Raw genomic sequence first — 24,925 nt, 5'->3', positions numbered from 1 at the left:
ATTAAATGTCCTCCCAAATAATGCAGCTTGGATTCAAGAAAGAAAACCATCTTTTATATAGTGCCTCTCCAGATAAAAATCACTGGCTTTTCATTCTAGAAAGATACATAATTTGTTCTAATCAACTAACCAAATTAGTAGTTTATAACTTGTGTAATAAAGATCATCTAAGTAACCAAACAGACTGATTTATGTAAATAAAAGCATGAACAAAAACATTCAAAGAGATAGAATATTTTATTTTTAAAATTATTCCAGTGGCAGTTTTAACATTTTCGAATGCACTGTTTTCTACACATATTACATTTGTAATCTCTCTTTATGGCAAAGAAATGACAAATAAAACAGTCCTCTATGCAGATAAAAAGGTAAAATGTTGCACACACACACCTGTATTGTGACCACAGAGAGCACCAGTTGATCACTTAAAAATGACAGAAAAAAAGACATCCATGTTTACATGATTATATACATACAAATGTTTTGTTATTAAAACGTTTTAGTGTCATTCAGAAAAAAGATATACATAAGATTCTTTAAATTACATCCAGGTACAAAATGTAGTGAAATGGTAGAACAAAGCATAACGTAATCATCACAGATTAAAACTACTAAACAACATTTAGCTTGCAGAATAGGACAGACTCATTAAAAACAAACTGTGCAATTAAAATAAATGCCATCATCAACAGTGTTGTGCCATAAAAGCAGTGGTTTTAGATAAGGCTGAACATTTAAGACAAAAGGATTGCTGGTAGTAATGTCACCAGGAGGTAAACAAAAACAATGAAACATGAAGGCCAACACAAACATTCACTTTTCTCAACAGTGCCTTTAGTGAAATTATACAGGTTTCAGCTACAATTAGTTTTACATCACAGTTTACATCAATAATTGCATATTTAGACCACTTAAACCAACAGCAGGGTGTTTTATTCCCACATTTTATTTATTTATTCCCATATTTATGTGTGTGACTTTAAACCACAGACTAAATTCAAGAGGAAATGGCTAGGATGGCTCTGAGGAAACAACATCTCATCAGCAACCAACAAGAAAGGCCAAGTTCACTTGTTTTTTCATTACATTTACAGTAAATGAATGTGAGTCGATCTCTGTAGGTAAAAAAGCTCTTTCTCTCCTGTTTCAGGAACTACAAGTTAACCGGAAGAGGAGAGAAAGTCGACAGGATTAGGAGTCTTATTTCCTGATACTCTGACAGCTCACCTCAGATTGGCTAACACCAACGCAACTCTACCACTGACTGTTTGCTTTGCAACATTGAGTTGCACTCAGAGTGACTAATCATATTTTTTTAAATCACAGTAATTTCTCAGTTAACTTCTCTTTAGCCAATTCTGAAACAATTACACACACAAACATAAAGAGATTGATGTACACAGAATGAACATAACGATTTGTCTAAACCAGTTCATCCAGCAGAATAATGAGTTGTAATCTAAACCTGAAATTCATTTAGGATCCAGCCAGCTGTGGTTTAAAAAAATTGCAAATGTAGATCCTTGGTTATCAGCTCTGAATCAGCACATTTGTAGTCCAGAGTTTTGATCGGAGTTTTCAAAATAGACCAAAGCAGACCGATCAGGTAGGGTTGTCACGATAACCGGTGTAGCGGTAAACCCCGGTAAAAAAAAGTTGACAATATTAATAACCGTCTTGTTTTTTAAAAAACTACATTATCTCGGTGGATTAGCGTGGCTGCGGTGTAGGCGCAGTGACCCTTACCAGCCACCGTATCATCCGCTGAAGTTGCCGGCGGCACATGCGTGTGTTGTTGTTTACAACCAAAACTTTCTTGAAGCTAAAGCTGAAATAATGGCCAAAGGAGGAGACGGCAGTGCTCAGGAGGACATTTATTATCCCTCAAAGAAGACAAAGTGGGAAGTACGGGCATATATTAGATATTTGAAGAATGCTGAGGGAGTTTATATAAGACGGCTATCCTGTTTGCAGCACGTGCAGAAAAAGTGTCTGTGAAAGGCAGCAACGCTTCAAATCTCATGACACATCTGCGTGACCATCACCCACAACTCTACAGTCAACGCAAGGCAAGCTAACGTTAGCGTTTTAGCTAAAATGCGTGATCCGAGGATTTGGGTTGAGGGAGAATGCAACGAGTCGCTATATAAAGCAGCCGCAGCGCCCGCTACCTGCATATAAACCGTGTCACGGACACCCCCATGTTGAAATGACGCTATGCATTACGGGGCTCCCAGGGGCAGATATGAGTTGGTCTCTCTCCGAGAATAATTATGAATTTAACAATGATTACTGCCTGATGACATTTTCCCACATCTGCAAAGCTCACTGGAAGGACACAAACCGAGGAAAATATTTTCCTGATATAGGGTTTATTACTCAAGTAAGGGTAAAAAAGTATCTTATTAGAAGGCTACTTGAGTACTTAGTAACATCTGATATTTTTAAAACGATGACATCAAACAGACATAAAATAAGAAGTTATGGGCAAATATTGGTAATTTAAAGACTAAAGGGGAAAAATGTAAACAAATAAACAACATAATTACAAAATAACACATTTTAGGCAAAATTTAGACACAAACTGAGGACAATATTTCCTGACATACAGGGTTTATTTAATCGTGCGAAAATGTAGCACGTTTAAAAAAATACCACGATAATACCGAAAACTGTGGTAATTTTGGTCACAATAACCGTGAGGTTCAATTTTCTCACCGTGACAACCCTAATACAGACCATTTTAGATTAGGTTACATTTCCTTTATTTCTAGATTATGTAGTTTGTAGCACTCATTATAATGTTGTAGAAAATTTCTGGCCAATCCACGTGATCGGTATCGGTGATCAGCATTCTTTGATATTGGTATCGGTGATCGGCAGCAAAAAACCTGATCGGTGCATCCCAAATTTCTACATCTTAATTGTTCTACGTTTGTTTTAGGTGACCAACACCTGATCAACAGCAGGTATAACGAGATAATATAAAGTTAATGGTGTTTGCATAACAGCACAGCAAAACTGGAAATACTAAATAAACAAGTTACAGGTGATGATAACTTTGGGGTGACAGAAAGCTCTGAAGACCGATGATTTGGGATATTGTTACTGTCAGATCCACGATGACCACTTCCTGTCAGTTTGCTAAACTAAATTAACCAGATATAAATATATGAAGCAACACAGCACAAGTACTTGTGTCTGTTCCACCTGTGAGCTTTAAAAACGTGGAAACAGAAACAGTCTGACAGAATTCACACAGAAGAGTGCTGTACACATACAAAACAAACTCGGCAGCAGGAAGATTCTCCTTTTTAGTTTGGACTGGGCTTCAGCAGCCACATTAACATTGTTTTCTTCTACTAGTGCAGCTTCACTTCTGGGTCTAGCTGTATCCATCATTCCACTCCATGACCTTATCATATTCCTGTATCCTCTGCTTTATGTGTGACAGTTTGCTCTTCAGGTACTCACAGCGCTCCTTCTTCTCCAGAAATGTTGGGTCCTAAGGTGGTGAAACCAAAAGAGTTACTGCTTCTGCATCTATCTACAAGTCTTATTTTTCATCTTACCTATGAGAACCAGTGTTTTTGATTTTAATGTTTGGATTATGGTTATTATTAAATGATTCATCATGTGCATTTGTCCAGGGATCTTCCATCGATCCATCCATTGTCTGAACCCACTTTGTCCATGTGGGGTGGCGGGGGGGGGGGGGCTAGTGCCTATCTCCAGTGGTCAATGGGCAATCAGGCGGGGTACACCCTGGACAGAGAGCCAGTCCATCGCAGGGCAACACACGCACGCACGCACACACACACACACACACACACACACACACACACACACACACACACACACACACACACACACACACACACACACACACACACACACACACACACACACACACACACACACACACACACACACACACACACACACACACACACACACACCTAAAGCTTGGTTTATGCTTGACGCATTCACTTTCCGCGCGGTGATGCGGCTCGCGGCTGGAACGCGCTTCACAACTCGCAGCGTTTATGGTTTGTGCGGCTTGTCTCTGCGGTGAGCCAATATTCTCCCAAACTGTAGGGGGCAGCATGGAGCTCTACAGCATGCATCCAACACTACACCATAGTAGAAGTAGAAATCACTGTTTACAACATGGCATTTCAGCATTTTTAACAGCGTTCTCGTCTTTTCTGACAGTGCGAGCTATTTCTCTCCAAGAATGATCAACAACATGTTGATCACGGTGATCTCTGAGAGCTGAATCATACAAATGTCTGTATTTACGAACCTCTGCCGTGCCGGTCCGCCATGTTTTTCCGCGTCCGACCGTCCGCGTGGTTAGAAATTTTCCGAGGTGCGCGTTGCGGAAATCTTGGGCCGTGCGGAGACGCGGTGGAGGGGCGTGGTTGTTAAAATGACGCAACTTTTCCGCGCGGAGCCGTGCGGACCTCGCGGACGCGTCAAGCATAAACCAACCTTTAGGACAATTTAGACAGACCAATTAACCTAACAGTCATGTTTCTGGACTGTGGGAGGAAGCCGGAGTACCCGGAGAGAACCCACGCATGCACAGGGAGAACATGCAGACTCCATGCAGAAATATCCCAGGCTGGGAAGCGAACCCAGGACCTTCTCGCTGCAAGGCAACAGCTCTAACCACTGCGCCGCCGTCCAGGGGTTTTCTTCAAACGTAATTGTCAAGTTCAAATGATAATGTCAGGATGATAAAGACAGCCATTGGAAAACCAAACAGCATCATATTTTCACAGCTTCATCTAGTAATGTGTAGACAGAAGTCCTAACAGTCCTGCAGACCGGCTGAGTGAACCGATGATCAAATTGGAGTTGACAAATTGGTACCAAGCATCACCACCACAATAACCAGACACAGAAACATAACATTAAAGCTGAAACCTAAACTAATGACAGAAGTACAAGATGTAGGCCCCACCCCCTCTAACTAAACAAGTTAACTTGGTGACTAAAAAATAATATACGTTAGAGACCAGTTTTCTGCAGATGACCATTCTTGTTGATTCATGTAGTTCTTACCCTGCTGTCACGTGTTCAAACATGAAGTTTATATAGTTTTAATTAACGCACACTGGTGGTGGTTGGAGGAACTGGTGGTGCAGGTCAGCTGTGGCTACATTGTAGCTCATCACCACCAGTGTGTGAATGTGTGTGTGAATGGATGAATAATACACTGTAGTGTAAAGCACTTTTGAGTCCTCTGGCTCTGAAAGGTGCTGTACAAGTGCGGGTATTTATCATACTTTAAAACACCATGCGTGTGTGTGGGGGAGTGGGTGAGCCTTCAGCATCACATTCTGAGTATTTAGACTCTGGTTGCAAAAATATAACATGGCAGTGCCTGTAAACAGGAAGGGGAACTGCCATCTGTCTCTGTATATGGGTAAAAAGTACATAGGTAGATAGTTATATAATTTTTACAGCTCAGTATCTAAGTATAGATCTGAGAATGTCATTACAGTAAATGTGTGGCTTTGTAGAGAAGCTGCTGTTGTTCCTACTTCCATTTGTTTTATTGGGTTTAACACGGAGTTTTTCTCCACAAAAACAAAGGTCCTATTATATTTCTGTGCCTAAGGCCTGTGTGGATGATTCTTCTGACAGAGACAAAGTACAAGCCAAATACTACAGTAAGAACCTACTCTGGGACAGGATGTGACACCAGTAAACAAATGTGTTTCTATACAAGACAATAAGCTCACATTTTTCTTCTTCTGGTAGTCCTGCAGGATTTTGTTGATGCGTTCCACCTCCTAAATACAAAGAGAGAGGTACTTAACTCAGGTGACTTCATGAGAGTCTATATGAAAATCAGGTGCTCTGAATGGAGCAGATAAGGAATGTGAGGGTGGAGAGGCAGTAGAGTGGATAGAGGAAGTTTAAACAGGAAGTTTCAGACAGGAGTAACGAGACACATTTAAACAAATCCAAACCCGGATGGGATATTATTGCTAAACAACACACACCACTCAAACACTGCCACACCGATACTGGAGCAGAGGTCAGATTTACACACAGCTGCAGCAGAGTTCAATATCTGCCTGGTGTGTGTTTGTGTATTGGTCTGAAACATTTCACTATTATGTAACATCTGTAATCTCATTTGCCTGAATTTTCTGAGAATCAACACCACAGTTTGAATATATGATCCTGTTTGAACCTTGTCGGCTGTCTGCATCCCTTACTGGTCAGCTGACAAACTCTAAAGGCTCCTTTCAGCATGCGGTTTCACCACGTCAGAAAACAAAACTACCGGTTTCATTAACAGTTCAGTGGGACACGGCGGACACCTGACCTGAACTCAGTGGAGAAACAGACACTACAGTGCTGAGGATACATTCACAGAGAAGCCAGACGAAGCTCCGGCTAAACACAATTCAGTGATCAGAACATTAATAGCATCAGTGGGAAATGAAACAATAACTCATGCTTATTCCAGTGGTGACCTTTCTGAGCTGCTCACTACTACACTGCGGCTGGGAGCCCAACAGGAACAGAGGTTCTCTTCTGTGGCTAAAATGGAACTGCCTCATAAAAATAAAGAATTATGGGGATATTGTAACTTCATACCAAATCAGAGGATCAAAATAGATTTTGATCACAAAGCCCACTCATCCATATAATTCAGAACTCCTAAACCAAGTTGTATTTTATTGTAGGTTAAATAATAGTGCTTCTCATCAACAACACTAAAAACTACTACTTATTTCAGGCCCTTTAATGAGTGCAAGCAACACTATCAACAAAAAACACAAAGAGGAACTGCCTCTAACAAGTCAAGAACTAAAAACATTGGAGGTAACAAAAGCAGTTCTGGTAAACCGCAACTTTAAAGTCATTAATTCTGGCAGAAGTAATAGAACATTTAGGTTGTAAAGGGAAAGGAGGCACAGGTATGATGTCCGAAAATGAACATGAGTATGTATAATTCAGAGAGGTGTGAAGAATGTGTTGGATAAGTCACCATTTGGGTGCTGGGGTGCTGAGGTAGACCACGCATCATGGCGTCCATCTCATCAAACTTCTTTAGGGTGGCCTGCACATCAGAGTGGAGCTCTTTGTACTCTGCGTACTGGTCATTAAACACAGCTCTGTACTGGTCTCGCTCTTCATCAGAACGGATTGCTGGGTACTTCCTGTACAAGGGACACACGGATACCATTTATCAACATTAAAAAGTGATTCAAGAAGTTTTCACTTCGTTTACGTTTGTGTGCTAGGCTACACGGTAATCTCTTACTTCGCTTGCAGGCAGTCCTTCATGTATCACAATCAGATTTTCAAGAAATTGTTGATGACTTATTTGATGTTGGTAAATGTGCCGGACAAATAACTGGGCAGACAACTGAAAGGATTTTGAAGGACCATAACTGCACCTCTGAGGAATTAACAGCATCTTGACTGAAGGGTTACAGAATGCAAACCCACTTACTTTACTTTCAAGTAGGGATGCATACTGGTGCAATGTTGGCGATACGATACGCATCACGACACAGGGGAGACAATACGACATATCACGTCATATATTGCGATACAATCAGACGATTTTAGAGATTATTTTAGACTGAATTTATTGCCGGAAAATTCAATAAACAGTTCAAACTGATACATGGCATGTTTAACATGAGGTATCTAAACCACATAGAGGGATTTACAATTCAGTGGTGGAAACAAAAGCCACTGCACACTGCTGCTTACTAGCAGTCAGTGTTTGAATTGCACCAAAAGAAAAGAAAATACACAAATGTTTGCATGTAAATTCTTCCAAAAATTTGATATACAGCTTTTGAATATCGATTTAATATCGCAGGAAAGAATGACCTCGATATATTGCCATATTGATATTTTCTTACATCCCTAGTAGGTAAACGGGGGGAAGTAGTGTGGATGAGGAGAAAATGAAAATAATGATTTGCAACTTTTTCTTTTTTAAGTTAAATCCTGAGCCACCCGGTGTAGGTACCAGATCTTCTCGGGCTGCCAGACTTTGGGATATTGCGCCTGTCAATGACGTCCCACACAAATCAACTTAGCTGAAATACCGTAAATCCTCTAATACAGGCCGGTATTCAATTAAAGGCCGGGTCTCCAATTTTGGCCGGTGTCGGAGTCAGCGGAGGTAAATAATGGCCGGTCTCTTATTGTGGCCGGGTGGAATGTAGTAACAAGTAAATACGAGCGTCTCAGCGGCAGGGTTATAATCCCCAAATCAATCAGCAGGATGCAGTAGGGGTTTACACAGACCTTTATTAGGCTCTTTCTTTAACGCTTTGTAACGCTACAGACACGATCCTCTATCACGCTCCTACCACACAGAGTCACGGTGTCAGTTAACCATGCTAATTCAACCCACTCCACAGAACACACATCCCCTTCCCTGTGGCTTACATAACACTCACACAACACGCAAATCAGCATAGGAACTAGCAGAACGATAGGAAACACATATAACACAATACCCAGAATGCACCTGGCTTACAACCCCAGCCAGGTCATTACACTATCAAGTTCAAAGAGAACGTGCTGATTATGCTGCAGAACACTCTGGAGAGCAGCAGTAGGGGTTGTATGAACTAGTCGACTTCACTATAGTGACTTTTTATGCCTGTCGTCGACTAGTCGCTGTCACGTGATAATGACCGGCAAGATGCAGCCCTCGGAAAAGACAGCAGCCTGCTGTCAGCAGGTGACAAGCTCCTGCGCTCAGGGGGGCAACGCGCTGTGTCAGAGCATAGGTACCGACACGCGATCGTTCATGTCGGTTCATTTCCTTTAATGTTTTCTGTCTTTTATTTGCGCCTGATGTGTTTCGCTGCTGTGGAGCGGGGCGCATCACCTTGTCCTCCGACTCACAGATCACTGATGCGGCCGCCAAGCAGGGAGAGCTCCGCTGTTTTCGCGGTCGTCAGATCTGCCTCCTGAGCACGGCCACAATCAGGTGTCGCCACCTCAAAAACTAATTTAACACACGATCGTTCATGTCAGTTCATTTCCTTTAATGTTTTCTGTCTTTTATTTGCGCCTGATGCGTTTTGCTGCATGCTGTGGAGCGCAAAATTCCACTACCTCCGCTCCGCTCCGACACAAACGCCGGAGCAAAATCGGTCCCGTTGTAGTCAATCAGAGCAATTCTACTACTGCGGCCGTGCTCCGGCAGTGCGGCGCCGTGCGCCGCCCTCTGTTCCGGCGTCCGGCAAAAATAGAATCGATCCTATTTTCGCCGGAGCACCTCCGCAGTCAATGGACAGAAATCACAACGGCCCAACAGGAAAAGGAGCAAGCACAACTTCCTTTTTTCACAATAAATCGATAAACAAAAGGCGTTTTTTGTTTCATATGCACAGGTTTAACAACTTTTAACACCTATCAATGGCGGCTGAACTTTAAATGCACAAAAATAAGCCATAAATACAGTTTCTACTGTCAAAGTAGTCGCCCTTTGTTGATCCAAACACTGCTGATCTCTCAACACAAATGATGGGCAGATTAAACAGTTCATTTCGATGCTTCTCCCACACAATGGGTGTTTGGATCTAACTTCCGCGTTTATTGCTCGGACTGTATGATACGGCCGCCAAGCAGGGAGCGCTCCACTGTTTTTGCGGTCGGTAGATCTTTTAGAACTGCAGTTCAAAGGTAACTCATAAGGTCAATATATATGAACCCAGGTAGCAGTTTTTCTTTAGGATTGAGAGGAGATGCAGGAAGATAATAAACAGGCAGGACAGAAAAATAGTCAAATAAAAACAAGTTAGTTTTTGTACCTGGTGGTTGCAACAAACAGACACCATTGAAGGTAATCAGAAGTGAGGAACAGAAAATGAAATAATTATTTTAATGTTTAGAGCAGCAGGAACTCTGAGAGGCTGCAGGCGCATCAGTGAGTTTGCGGCCGCTGCGCAGGGGCAGGGGGGAGAGGGCTGAAGCAGAAACTACCGTTGTTAAAAGAAATGTGTTTAACTTTGAAAATGTGGGTGCAATTTTAATTGTCAAAAACTCCAGTGAACCATTAGTTCATTTTGCTCAAATAGAAATAGAGGCCTGCCTCTAATTCTGGTCCTCCTTCCAATAAAGGCCTGGAGCTTGATGAGCTTGAGTCAAATACAGGCCCGGGCCTGTATTAGAGGATTTACGGTACATTGCACCTCTTTTGAAAAATTCTTTCACACATAGGTTTTGGGAAAAAGTTTAGCAGTTTTGTTAATTATTTCTTTTCTTTTTTACCGCCTAAATGTTTTCTTTTCAACTGTAATTTATAAATAAAAAAACCATGTTGTCTTCGTCTTGTAAAGAATGTATCAGATAATAAATCACTTACAAGCAGCTCTGAGTCGGGGCTCGTTGATATTAAAAGCAGGAAACGTCTGCACAAGGTATGTATAAAACACATGTTAAAATAAATGACCTCTCTCCACTGCTTTTCAGATGCAGCAAAAATCATCAGATGAGATAATCATTCATAAGTCGAAATTCAATAAAAAATTGAGTGAACCTAACTTTTATGCTGGTGCACTGAAGAAAAAAAAATTGACTTACCAGTGCAACCAGTAAAAAATGTAAGTCTAGAGCCCTGGATTAAGATGGTGTGACAGTATCGGTTTCCACAAAACACAGACACTCAGATAAAGTTAAACCAGATTTTAATACAACAGGTCATTAAGTTATGGGGATTTGAGAGTGGCTGCAATAAAAACTTTGAATGAGCAACTTTGTTTTTAAGTCAGAATTTCAAATTTTCGTAGCTTTCTGGAAAAAAGAGTACGTATGAGAACTTTTTGCGAAGAATTCCAAACATAAAACGTTTAATTGTAGAGTTAATTCAGAATTATTAAATGGTGAAATATAATTTGTTTAGTTCTATTCTGTGTGAGCCAAACATTTTTTTGTGAAAGACGTTTTTACATAAACTGTTGGTAACCAAATATACTGATCCTCGATCAGGGTGAATTTCTCTAAAAAGCCCAGACGTAATTAGTTTCCTGCTCAGGAACGTGCCAGCTCCACGATGAGGAGGAAGGGCAACAGTAACAACTGATAGACCTGAATAAAAAAGGAAGTCCTTCTTATTACTACCTTTACCCCTTGTCTTTTCTTTTGTATGTTCGGCAGTACTTACGCAAGGTAATCAGGCACAATGACGGGCTTAGGGATGTATCCTGATGGTATCGCTCCCTGCACAAACTTTGCAGGAACTGCTTTTGTTGGAGCTTGGATGGGAATGACAGAGGAACCGTGAACCTGCTCTGGATTCTTGAGAGCTGAAGCAGAATCAGGGACCATCTGATGAGATTGGGAAATTTTGGATCAAACAAAGAGTTATGAAAAGTCAAAACATGGGTTTCAGTTTCTCACAGAGAACTCACCAATGACTGCACAGCTCGCATCTCAGAGGGCTGCACCTTTATGAATAAAAGCAAGATTGTTTTAGCTGTCACTGTAAAATCAAACAAATAAAAACATCTGTTGTCTTAAATCCACAATTCATGCCAAAATAGCGTTTAACATAGGAAACATGATGAAATTCAACACTATGATGTAAAACAAACTCCTGCTGACGCTTTAGAACGTAAAGTTGCAACTGCTGCTGCCATGTGAGAATCTGAAACTGGCCAAAATTGACTTTTTTCAAACAGTAATTTAACAAAAAGAGTAAAATTTATCCAGGCACTGCCTGGATTTGTTATGATGCCATTTTCTTTCACTTGTTTAAAGTTTGAATTGGGACACATCAAAGATGATGAAAGAGTAAGATATTCATCCATTCATCATATGTGAACCACTTTATCCTCACTGTGGTCACAGGGAGGGTGACCATCTCCAGCAGTCATATGGCGGAGGGCGGGTTGACACCCTAGACAGGTCACCAGACCATCAAAGGGCAGAAAAAAGATATAAAGAAACAAACTGGTCCTCAATTCTTTTAAGGGCAAGCACAAATACAGTATCTTTAAATGCAAAAAAAATCTCCACAAATAAACAGGTTTACACTCAAGCACACTTTACATTTAATTTTTTTTTGTTTAGTTTTTTTTAGAAATCTAAGCATTAAGATGTTAAAAATACTCAGAAGGCTGTAAAAACAAGGGATGCAGCGAAAATTTGGCCACTGAAAAATTTCGACCGAAACTGACCCAAAAGTGCATTGTTGATCGAAAAACCTAAATCACCAAACAACACAGCCGACGTAGGCCGTCAGGTGATCCCCTTTTTGCTTCATCATGCTTCGCCCTCATGTGGCTACTTGCTCTGTGCTTCATAGAAATCATACATTCATTCATCAATGATCCGTGATCCATTTGGATCACTCTCTACGGTTTGGCACGCACGTGGTTCGCGGATCGATCACGTGGAGGATGGAGGTGCTACCTGTTCAATCCAAAGAAGAAACGCACAGCGGTGGTCATGGAAGAGAAGAGGAGCTCAAAAAACTTTGTCGTTTTAGTCGCATGTATGGGAGCATCTTGGCTTCCCTGTAAAATATAACGATGTTACAAACGGCAAAAATTAACACGCGCCTCCAGTCCGACGGCGCAGCGCCGTACACACATAACTCCGATCTCTGTGAAAGGAGGTGGTGCGTGAAACGGGACCTGTAAATGTTTTTGGGGACAAATCTGTTAAAGAGGATTAAAGAAAAATAAACAGTGCATCAGAAAGGTGAGGAGATGAGTGAAAGCTGAACACAAAGGGAGAGCGTGCGTTATAGGGCAAGCCATTCTAATATTTAATAAGCAATGGGACCTCTCTGCAACTCCTGCTTTTATAGCAAGTTACAAGTTGAGCAGAAAATGTTGCACCATGTGTTTTACAAATAAAGGGAGAGAGCAGAGCTATTTGTTTTTTCTTTTATTTTTGCTGATCCAAAAAATTATCTGATCCATGATATGATCCGTCTGTGAGATTTTTGATTTGTCGTACCACTAATGGAAGCCATAAATGCTATGGTTCTAATTATAGACATAATAATTAATTTTGGTGTTTCGTTTTTCGGCCTCGGTTTTATCATTTTCAGTTTTCGGCCAAGAATTTTCATTACGGTGCATCCCTAGTAAAACACTACCATATATTCCGGACTATAAGTCGCACTTTTTTTCATAGTCTGGCTCGTCCTGCGACTTATATACCAAATTATGTATACTAGGGTTGTCACGGTAACCGGTATAGCGGTAAACCCCGGTAAAAAAGTTGATAATAAAAATAACCGTCCAGTTTTTAAAAAACTATATTATCTCGGTGGGTTTACCGTGGCCGCGGTTTCGGCGCGATGACCCTTACCAGCCACCGTCGCTTCAGCTGAAGTTCCCGCTGCGCGCACACGCACTTTTTAATTTGCAACGGCACCAAAACTTTGAAGCTGAAATAATGGCCGAAGGAGGAGACGGCAGCGCCCAGGACATCCATCAGCCCTCAAAGAAGACTAAATCGGAAGTATGGGCATATTTGGGATTTCTGAAAAATGCTGAGGGACAGTTAATAGAAGACGGCTATCCCGTTTGCAGAACGTGCAGGAAACAAGTGTCTGCACTGCAGAAGGCAGCAACACTTCAAATCTCATGGCACATCTGCGTGACGATCACCCACGTCTCCACAGCCAGTGCAAGGTAAGTTAACATTAGCATTTTAGCTGAAATGCATGACGTGAGGACTTTTGGTTGAGGGAGAATGCAACGAGTCACTATATCCTGCAGCCGCAGCGCCCTCTGCCAGCATTTAAACCGTGTCACGGACACCCTGTTGCTGGATGAAGCATCTTATTTGTTGATGATGAAGAGAAATATACAATTAGTTCCTTGTCATGGATTTGTTTACTTATTCAATGCCATTTATACTTGAACATTTGGATTTGATTACATAGTGTAGTAGTTATTTTAGTAATTTGTTTAAAGTGGATATTTATTTTAAATACATATTTTTTAAGGTTGACTTGTACAGCGCTCAAGTCAAGTGTGGACTGGAGTTTTAGATTTTCATTTTGATAATGAAGAAAACAAGTATATGAGAAAACAAGTGGTGTTTCTTTGATTTGTTTACATATTGTTTATGTTTTGAATGTTTGGATTTGTATAATTTAAACCTGCACTGACTACTGTAACATGTTCCAGAAAAATAAGCTATTTGTTCCTTTACTTGTGAAAAGTTGCACTTTTGCTAAGGCTTTGTGTTATTTTAGGTTTAATAAACAATATTAAACCTTTTCAGAACTATTTCAGTTTGTGTAGAACAGGACTATCAATGCTTTCTGAACATATGCAACACCGTTTAAAAAATACCGCGATAATACCGAAAACCGTGATAATTTTGGTCACAATAACCGTGAGGTTAAATTTTCATACCGTGACAACCCTAATGTATACCGCGCTGCTGCGGGCCGGCTCCGGCCCAGGAATGAGCTCTCCCCACCCGCTGGGAGGGTTTGAAACACCGCCATCCTCTGCTGGAGACTGTGGAGCGCTGCTGCGCATACCGCTGATGCAACAGCTGGTTGTTTATTCTGTTATTGTTACCGGTACTTGTCTTGCAATGTGAAACGCTTGGTCTCAGATTTTGTAAGAAAAATAATAAATTTTCCCCCCAAAATGCGACATATATGTTTTTTTCTTCTTCATTATACATTTTATGGCTGGTGCAACTTATACTCCGGAGCGACTTATACTCCAGAAAATACGGTACTTAGATTTTGGACAAAGATTCAGACTCCACCCCTGTGCAAAGTACGTGCTTAGATCTTTCATAACAACTGTACTGATCCTACTGGAATAATCTTCTAGACATAGGATAACTGGAGAGGAAACCTGGGACCAAACCCAGCAAACGGGACAAAAATAAAAACACATAGCTGAGCTCTCACCTCCAGACCGTACCGTTCACGATACCGCCGCGCTGCTTCGTGTCTCCACAGCTTGAGACATACAATAGCTCCGATCAGATACACCACCATAGTGACGAACAGAAAGATTATGGCAGCAGTCTGACCAGCTTCTGTTCTGCAGAACAACCCATTGATGCCGTTATTGAAGACGGGATAAAAACAGAGCCCCCCACGGGTGGTGTCTTGGACATAGACGATAGCTGCAGAAGAGAAGGCATATCCGCGTTTTTATTTGTTTAAAAAGTTAATCTAAACTTAAACAGATTTACTGTCATCCAGATATGCAGCCTGGGAATACTTTATGGCATGTATCTGCTGTTTGAGCAGAATAAAATTCCCAATTGCAAAGTTTTTGTCACATTGAAACATTAATGTAATGATCAGATGTATTTCTACAGCTGATTAACTTTTGGAGCCAACCCGACTCAGAGTGGTCCAAATAAAGTGGCTTTAACTAGACAATGAAGTATAACTGGATGTGGTCAGAGCTTAAAGCAACAGACAACTTAGTATGGGTGATAAGTGATTTTGCAAGGTCTTGCAATTTTGCATACCATCACGCTTGAGGCCTGTTTAAAGATTTAACCAAAACTGCATTTAGCAAACAGCATTAGGCTATTTCCTAAGATCACCTATTTTTAGTGATGGTTAACATCATAATTTAAATGTGACCACCATCAGACTACATGTGAACAGTCTGTGGCCCTGAGGTGACCTGCATGTGCAGAAGGTTTGACTTTACAGTCTGACTAAACTGTCTGTGACAAAGAAGCTAAGCTTATTATTAAGCTGATGACAGCTGGGTGTTTGAATTCCTTCAAAGATTTATCTTCGTTATATTCAAATTCAAAGTTTTAAATGTCTTTGCAAACCTTGAGCATGATATAGAAACAAAAATTGGTCCAACTTTTATAAATTCAAATACATTTATGTTTATGTTTATTCATTTCGCAGACGCTTTTATCCAAAGCGACGTACAAGGTTTTTTTTTTTCTTTTTATAACCTATAGGGCATGTTGTGATGTGTGGGGGAAACCGGAGTACCCGGAGGAAACCCACGCATGCATGGGGAGAACACGCAACTCCACGCAGAAAGGCGAGTTTTGAACCTGCGACCTTCGTGCTGCGAGGCAACAGTGCTAACCACTGCGCCACCATGCAGCCCATTCATTTATTCATTCATTTATTCATTTAAACAATAGCAAATCGAGTTATTCTATGAAGAAGACAAGGAAGAATAAAAAATATCAATGAAAAGTGTAATCTATACTCTTGGACTGTTGCACGTTATCTACAATGAGTGACCTGCAAGCTGAAAATTATAAAAGTGTCAAACTAAATGAAAAAATTCCAACGAAAATGTTTTGTAAGAATTTAAGACTAAATATGTTTTTTTAATAACAGACATATGTTGAAGAATTTATTAGACTGAACAATTACCGACCCTGGCTCACAACTTTAGATTAAATAAAATTAAAATGATTAAAGATAAATTCTGAAGGGTGGGATTGCCTACCTGCTGCCATGTACAGCACAGCCAGAGCCAGGTTTATGATGAACTCTGTCAGGGGCCACCAGTTGGAGTCCAGCAGGATGGTACGGTAGTACATGGTCATCCCCAGCACCAGTAGAATCACAGTCCCCAACCACGCCAGCCCCGCCACCACCAGCACAAACGGGGTCTTGGGACCAGTGTAGTAAGTCCCACCTAATCCTGAGCCATACATACCTGATCCATATGCTCCTCCAGGAGACGAGTACCCAAACATGTTGTACCACTCATTGTCCTTGTGGATGTAAGCGCAGACACAGGCGAATACAGCTGCTCCAAGCAGCAGCTCCACACAGCCCAGAATCCTCAGCAGGCCAGCCCACGACTTCATGTAGGCATAGCGCTGGTGGTACTCCTCCACCCTCTCGCTGTATGTTAGACCTGTGTGGTGTGTGCGCCCAGACACCGACTCATGGACGTCCTGTCCTTCCAGAAGCTCCTTGTGTGAGTTGTAGCTGCTGCCTGGGCCACCATAGGGGTCCCGGTATGATCCAGGAAGAGAGGGAGAATGCGGGGGGGAACAGCGTACCCCCTCAGAGGTGCTGTTGTTGTTGTTGTTTGAGGATGCAGGCATAGACCACGCCTTCTTGCTGCTGCGGTTGCTCCCTCTGAAGAAGTCCTTCCAGGAGTCAGGGATAAAGCGATGGACTGGTTTGATGTCAATGGCAGGGTCTTGTTCAGGGTCTGCGTTTTCCTCGCTGCCGCTGGGATCTAATTCAGGGCCGACGGGGGGCTGGTCTGGCAAAGGCGGAGGAGGAAGTGGGTCGGCGCTCTTTGCTAGATGTTCTCTCAGGGATTGCAGGTCGTAGGGGTCTGGTGGAGGTAAGAAGTCTTCGGTAACCTGGTCATACTGCGGCGCCTGGCGGACACGCTCAGTGCGTCCGTAAAAGCCGCCACCATAGGACATGAGGACGGTGATGGTCCCTAAAAGCACAAACAGATGAGATCTCGTTTTAAACTGCATCAAAATGTAAAGTCAAGAGATCAAGTTTCTGGAAATGACTAAAAATAAATAATAATTTCCAGATACTTTTAAAAATAAGCCGATGAATAAGCTGTCATAAAATACAGAAGAGGCAGCGAATAACACAAAATGTCTACAAATAAGAAATAATTACTCCAGCCGGAGTGCGTTTGTAGTCGGTTTGCTTCCTCAGCTTTTTTATTGATTTAAAAACATTTTTGCATGAGTACTAGTTGTTTATGTTGTGGAGTTTGTAATTTTAGATGTGCTTTTTCATCTGATCCACAAAACACACTAGACGCTTGAAAGAAAGATAACCAATTATGAGTTATAAAAAACATGATGATAAAGAATCACTAACTTTTATTGTTATTTTCTGATTCAGACAAAAGAAAATAACTTAAAATGGAAAAACATTTCTTTATTTTCCAACCTCTTTGATAAAAAGTAAAAACATATCCAAGCAGCTTTTGTGAGCCGACATACAGCACTATTGAGAGAGTGAGGGAAATTAAGTTTATGGAGTCATTAATGAAAATATTATCTGGAAGCCACGTATTTATGGTATAAAATTATAAACAGCAAAACCTTTTGCTGTACTACATAAAGTAAAGGAGTCTTTAAATAAAAATGCTTTATGTCGATTATATTGCACTGAAATCTGTGGAACTACATATAAAACATACACTACTCCAGAAAGAGCAACACGAATCATTAGTCTAAGTGGTTACCAAGCTCCAACCAGTGCATCGTTTGCTAAGCTAATAATATTAAAATTTGGCAATCTAGTAGATCACAGTATTTTTCTAATGGATCTATAAAGCTCATAAGAAATCTTTACCAAGAAATATCCAATCAACATAATAAAAAAGACTAAGTATCATTTAAAAGGATGTGAAATATTTATTAAACCAAGAATCAGGACCAAAGTGTTGAAGCGAAGCGTTTCTGTGTACGGAGTCGAATTATGGGACAATCTGGAGTCAGAAATGAAAGAAGTAAAATAAATTACAATGTTAAAAAGACTGTTAAAATAAGATTATAATGTAAAAAAATATATTTAATCTTGATATATTTTTTTGTCATTTGTTTCTTCCTGTTTCACATGAATTATAGAGATGACGTTAGAAAAACAGTAAATTAGTATCTGTAAATCATTGGCATGTTGGTCCGGAGCTGTCTTTCAGTTACAACTTATTAGTGAAACACTTTTATTACTATTTATTATTGATTTAACTACTGGTGTGAGTGGGGCAGATTATATACAAGATTTTCTTCCATCTGCTCCTTTTCATTCAAGTGTTTGTGTTTTATTTTGATTTAGTTGTTAATTTTTTTTAAAGAGTGAAATAAACAATCAGCCTGGACTCAAACTAGAGACAACCCTTCAAATATTTATAATTAGTTGGCTAGCTGTCCCTGGTATTATTCCATCACATTGTTACTGTGCCCATTTACACATCCTGCACTACTGAACAACAGAGGACATTTAAAGTCTGTCAGGTTATTTTTCTCGTGGCTATTTTAAAATCTCTTTAGCATGTTATCTACATTAGTTATTAACTTCATCTTTGAAGTAGGGCTGCTCAATTAATCGAATTTTAATCACGATTACGATCTGAGTTTTGAACGATTATAAAAAACAAAACAAGCCGATTATTTGCTCCTCCCGCTTGCGCTGCCCTGAGTTGCAAATGAAGCGCTCCTCACAGTGTTGCCAACTTAGCGACTTTGACGCTATTTCTAACAGCTTTTCAGACCCCCTTCTTGACTTTTTAATCCTAAAAGTACCTAGCGAACATCTCAGAAACATCTCTGCTAACCCTTAGCTACTTTCTGGATAACTGTCGTCGACATTTCCTGCAGGTTAGCTAAACACTCCGCCTGTGCTCCGGACCGTTCTTCACAACATTAGGAAAGGGAATGATGCAGTGATGCGTCGGTCGCTAAAGACAGCTCTCGGAGCCGGCTCCTTGTTGGATTAACCAGAGTGAGTGACACACACACCGCACCTGCGGTCTCCTGAGCAGCTAAAAACAGCTAAATGTGCGCGTGCAGCGTGCTAAACACACGTGCAGCTTGCCCGATTGCTGTGAGACCGGGGTGGGGGGGTGGTTGGGGCAGCTGTGTTTGGGACAATTATTACATTAACTGATGGGCCTGTAAATAAATAGTTTATAAATAAGGTAGAAATAAGTTCCTCACGCTGATAAATAATAACTAATCTCTCTGAGGACACTGTGCTAGTGCACTCTCCTACAGCACCTTGACACGACTCAATAAATGTTATGTAACATTTTGTGAACATGAATTTATTTGCATTTATTTGTTATAAATGCCTCTGTATAATTCTTGTTGTCAGTATTTGCAAGATATTGGTATTTGGTTCTGTACTGGTTAGACTCAAGGTCTATAGCCCTTGGGTCATAGACTATGAGCTATAAGTATATTGGTCTTTTTATCCTGGGAATCAGGAGTTCTTTTAGTGATCATCTTGTTTCTTATTTTTGTCCTGATTGTGCCCTGAGCAGTTTTATGACTGAATAAAAACAAATAAAATCAACATAAACTGAAAAATCGTCCTAAATAATCGTGATCTCAATTTCAGTCACCATAATCGTGATTATTATTTTTGCCATAATCAAGCAGCCCTACTTTGAAGTCATTTTGGTTCTTTTTTCCGGTGCTTTCACAAACTTTGTGGAACATCTTAACCACATGCAGACCTCCTAAACTACTATGTTTTGCTAATTATTTTTTCTCTATTCCATTTATTCCCAACCAGCAGTCCAAGCCCTGGCAATCACCACACTGAAGCCATCACAGATGTGAAGAAGAAATCATGAGGAAAATTAATCTCATTACAAACAAGCAGTTATGAAGTTGTCAACACAACTAACCCCATCAGTTCCTACTGTCACCTCAGGAAACACCCTTCAGCCAAAGCCATCGTGAGTGAAGATAGTACCCATGCAAGCCGAGTCAAGAATGCATTTTTGTGCTGCAACCAAATACAGAGAATCAATTTCCACGCTGCCGTTGTAATTGTTGTGCAACATCCCCAGAATTGCTCGACTTACCATTGCCTGCTGCACACAGCACAAAAACACATTCTTGACAACCAATCAGCCAAATTCTTTGACTCAATCTGGAGAAGTTAAAAAGATGTATGAACTGTGCTTGAATACCTTTCACACGCAGTCACTCAACACGACTTACATTGGCTTGCAGGTCAGAATGCAAACCTTGTATGAAAGCTCAGTGTGTTGGAGAATAGCCTGCAGAAACAGAGACATGGACATAAAACGAGGTGAACATCATGCCCTGAGAAACTAACATGTTATAAAGCTGCAACGGTACATCATCTTTCTATCAACAATAGTAAAAACAGCATTTTTATACAGTAATTCTACAAATCAACCATTTATGAAGGCCTGAGTGGTCAGAGATGATGGAGGTATTACAAAACAAAAGTCTTGTTTCCACTGAGTTGTTCGGTGTGGGTTGGTGCGTATTTTGTCTCTACTATCTTCCACCTGTGTGCGTGTTTCAATCAGGCAGTCGAAAATGTCAGAGAAGGTCTTGCGTCTTTTAGAAAACATTATTTTAACCAGATTCTTTCTCCTCTTCCTCGTTTGCTCTGATGTTTGCAGTAATCTCGTCAAAGGCTGTGCAAATGGAAGACGAATAGTAAAATATTAACATGAGGTACAGACGGTTCACGACCTGTCAAAAACTTTGAGGCAGAATTCTGAACCGGAGCCAAGCAGTGTGTGACTGTTTGTATGAGAGACAATATACCATCGACGAGGATGAGAACCAAAGATTGAACTGAACAATTTTGGCTTTCTGCTCTTTTTGATGGAACTTAAACATACCATTATGAACACCCTAAGATTTCATAGAAGTGCCTAAAGCCTAGAAACTACACTTTATGACTCTTGTTTACTGACTTGTGAGATCTTATCACTTGCATTTTATGGCATTACCTTGATAAACAGTTGAGTTGAATTAGAAAAAACCCAGATAGCCCCATTTAAAGAGAGGTTGGTGTGCAAGTTTATAATGACAACATGAATCCGTGTGAGGGCATGTTGGTGTACTTACTATCTCTAGACGTTTTGTGGGTAATCCTGACAACTTGGCTGCAGCAGGTTGTGATTAACAGCAGCTGATTTCTACAGTAAAACAAAGTCAGTCCCTCAGACACCATTGTTTATGCAAAACATTATTCCTATGTTTATACAGTACTGAAGCATTCTACTAAACTCCAACTGTCAGATGCTCTGCATAACAGAGAACACACAAAATGCAACATTACATCTGCACCAACGATACAGGTGCTGGTCTTAAAATTAGAATATCATGACAAAGTTGATTTATTTCAGTAGTTCCATTTAGAAAGTGAAGCTTGTATATTAGATTCATTCATTACACATATATAGTTTTCTAAACAATTTTGTAGGATTACAAAACATTTTCAATACAAGTGACTGTCTATGCGTTTTGTGATCGGAGCTAAAGGAGCGAATGTTTACATGCAGGGCCAGCGAGGAGCAAGGAAGATGTGATCAGGTCGCGGAGCTGGAGACCTGCAGATTCGCTGCTGCAGGTGTGAATCTGCAGGTCTGCAGCTATAACCTTATTGATGAGAGAGCAGGACTTCCAATGTGAGGAATGACATCAAATCATTAATTTGATCATTAATTCCTACCAGCTTCAACACCTCCTTGTGTGAGTCTGACCCAAGTTAGTAAATTTAAGTCCTCCATCAGATTTGTGCCTGTTCTAGTGTCATTTATAAGGATTTTTGTTGATAGATAATATATGCTTTTACTAGATTGAGTAAATGAAATGCTAATTTAAAACACCCAATTATACACAAAAGTGAAACTAATATGGTGCAAAAGTCCATTTATTTCAGTAATTCAACTTAACTGAGACACCATTTAAAGGCTCAGGAACCCTTTGCAGGTATTTTCTATTTGCAATTATGAAATGTAGTTGATTGGGGTTTTGTTTCATATAACACAATAACATTTGAATAATTAAAAAGCATTGCTTTTTCCGAAATAAAGAGCTTGGGTTTACATAAATAATATCCATGTCTAACATTTGATTCTCTGCCTCATTATTTTTAATTAAAAAAATAGTTTGGTGGCAAATGTTCATGAACGATTAAAATGCAATTAATCTAATTAATTAGTTACAAAGCCTCTAAATAATTAGATACATTTTAATTGAGTCCCAACCCTAATTTAAATGGTTATGTCTTTAAATCTGGATTATAACTGATAAATGAAAATCCCAAATTCTGTATCTCAGGAAATTAGAATAACAATTAAGACCAATGCAAAAAAAAAAAAAAAAAAAGAAAAAAGAAGGAATTTTAGAAATGGTGGCCAACTGAAAACTATGAGCATGTACAGCACTCAGTACACTGGCGAACAAAATAAAGACAGGCGGGGGGGCGGAGCAAATGACTGGGCCCTTAAACCCAAATAATAAAGGTCGACTGCACCGAAGGGGGAGGGTCACTGCTCAGGTGTTATGAGAGTCCATGTTGCTCTGATGGTGGCCTTCAGCTCTTCTGAACTGTTGGGTCTGGAGTATTGTATCTTCCTCTTCACAATATCCCATAAATTTCTATTAAGGTCAGGCGAGTTTGCTGGCCAATAAACAACACGGGTACCATGGTCCTTAAACCAGGTACTGGTAGCTGTAGAACTTTGTGCAGGTGCCAAGTCCTGAAAATTAAATCTGGATCTCCATAAAGTTGGTCAGCAGCAGGAAGCATGGTGTTCTAAAACAGTCTGTGTTATTAACGAACCTAACATACAAGTTTCACATTTTTTACTTACTTACTGAAATAAATCAACTTTGTCATGATATGTAGTCAGACACCAAATAAGTTCCTCTTGTGTACAAATGTTTGGAGTTTTAACAAAATTTACACCAAAAGCTTAGAAATTGGCAAACTCAAAATAGTTTTCTGCTAGCTTAGAACATATGTGAGTTGTAATGGCGTAAACAATATTATTTACATGTATTAAGGAATAAATTATCGACCCAATTCATTTTACAGACTTCACAGCCATTACCAAATATCTGATCACAAATCACTGAGCAGAACACAGAAGGCGCTGTACCAAGAAATGGATTTTGGGAAAACCACTTCTTAAAAAACTTAAGTAGTTGATTAACAATGTAAATTAAACAATAAACAAATAATGTTTTTGTATGAGTAAAGTTAAAATTTAAAAATAATCAAAACCAAACTAAAAACGAGTTTTTCCCTCAAACATAACAGATAGTTTTGAATTTAAATTTTATAAATAATAAATATTTCTGCCAGTTCTGATGATTTTTAATTTCTAAATCAGCCCGGCTTATTTTAGAAGCCAAATGTAAAACAGTATATATGTTTCTTCACATTCACAAGTAGATATACAGGAAAACACTGTTCTTTTATTAATAAGTGATTTAACGGAACAGCTCACCTCAAGACACACTCGGATAGCGGCTCATAGGACTGTTAGCTGCATTAGTTAGTTAGTGGACACAGAAGTGTATCACCAAACGGAGCCGCTTCAGCTTTAATAAGGGAGATGATTTAATCATGTAATAATAACACAAGGCTGAATAAAGACCAACATCTACTTCTGCTTCCAGAATAATCAGTCACTGAGGCCTGATAAACCTGGGAGTAGAGGCGACGACAGGAAAATCAGACCTAGGGTTTACGTTTGCTTTGTTTAACCTAGTACGTCGGCTTTAACGTGCATTTGTGTGTAATAGTGGGCATTACCGTATAAATGTATCTGTTTACCGGTTTTATTCGGTAATAAAGGCGCGGCGGCGTAGTAAACTTCACTCGGACTTGGCGCAGTCAAATAAACGCTGCGTCACGTAAACTGCTGACTTTTAAACTTTTACTCCCACAGCAAAGGAGTCCGCGTTAAAATTCCTCTAGCCCATCGGGTTGAAACGCGCGTGGAGAGGCAAACAGGAGACTGCTGCTTACCTTTTCGGCTTCACTTCCTTCTCTCCTCTCTCTCGTCCATATCAGTAACATTAGACTACAGGTTTCCCTCAGACAATACCACGTGACCTGCCCATCCCCATGGCGTCACCGCGCGGAGGAGTCGTTTACCTGCGTTGGGAAACTTCTGCAACACTTCTAAACCGCTGTTCAGGGTTGTGAGTCATTTACATGACCGAAAACAAAGTCAAATTCAAAAACCTACCTGTAACAGGTGCAGTCCGAATATGAACTAAATCATTCTGCGTCCCGAGCTACAGTCAAGATTACCATCACACAGTGCCGTAATATACTGATTTTGGTCGTTAAAGGTAGCAGCACAAACAGACAAGAAGATACACAAAAAACTACCAAGTTTTTTTTTACCCAACGTGGTAGAAACTCAAAAATGACTATAAGGTTCATAACTAAGCTATAAAACATAAAATAGAATACAACAGATCTGTA

The 24,925-nt window shown here is 40.2% G+C and overlaps 1 protein-coding gene across 4 annotated transcripts; it reads right to left on the bottom strand.

The window, feature by feature from the left end:
• Positions 1-218: 218 nt before the first annotated feature.
• marveld2a (MARVEL domain containing 2a) lies at positions 219-24,878 on the bottom strand. Of its 4 annotated transcripts, XM_054744084.2 has the most exons (12): positions 24,461-24,878; positions 21,544-21,614; positions 20,656-20,714; positions 20,517-20,584; positions 20,337-20,437; positions 16,437-17,396; positions 14,900-15,120; positions 11,415-11,450; positions 11,168-11,331; positions 7,016-7,187; positions 5,754-5,804; positions 219-3,505 (listed from the first exon to the last, which is right to left on the bottom strand). In XM_054744084.2, the coding sequence occupies exons 6-12, from the start codon at positions 17,377-17,379 to the stop codon at positions 3,386-3,388; spliced, it is 1,707 nt and encodes a 568-aa protein (XP_054600059.1). In that variant the 5' UTR covers positions 17,380-17,396; positions 20,337-20,437; positions 20,517-20,584; positions 20,656-20,714; positions 21,544-21,614; positions 24,461-24,878; the 3' UTR covers positions 219-3,385. The 4 variants fall into 4 exon arrangements, with proteins under 4 accessions (XP_054600059.1, XP_054600058.1, XP_015830647.1 ...); XM_054744083.2 differs by having other exon boundaries at positions 20,337-20,584; XM_015975161.3 differs by lacking the exons at positions 20,337-20,437; positions 20,517-20,584 and having other exon boundaries at positions 20,625-20,714.
• Positions 24,879-24,925: the final 47 nt, after the last annotated feature.

The sequence above is a fragment of the Nothobranchius furzeri genome, chromosome 6 (assembly GCF_043380555.1).
Source record: "Nothobranchius furzeri strain GRZ-AD chromosome 6, NfurGRZ-RIMD1, whole genome shotgun sequence".
Lineage (NCBI taxonomy): Eukaryota > Metazoa > Chordata > Actinopteri > Cyprinodontiformes > Nothobranchiidae > Nothobranchius > Nothobranchius furzeri.
The sequence above is the reverse complement of the archived record's forward strand: the minus strand, read 5'-3'. Positions and strand labels throughout refer to the sequence as shown.

What these genes read in the sequence shown, in the direction of transcription:
- marveld2a (XM_015975161.3), bottom strand. Translation starts at nt 17,379, where the DNA reads ATGTCCTATGGTGGCGGCTTTTACGGACGCACTGAGCGTGTCCGCCAG. An exon ending in TGCGAGCTGTGCAGTCATTG is followed by an intron (nt 11,332 to 11,414) that starts GTGAGTTCTCTG and finishes CAATCTCATCAG; the next exon opens with ATGGTCCCTGATTCTGCTTC. An exon ending in ACTACCAGAAGAAGAAAAAT is followed by an intron (nt 3,506 to 5,753) that starts GTGAGCTTATTG and finishes TCACCACCTTAG; the next exon opens with GACCCAACATTTCTGGAGAA.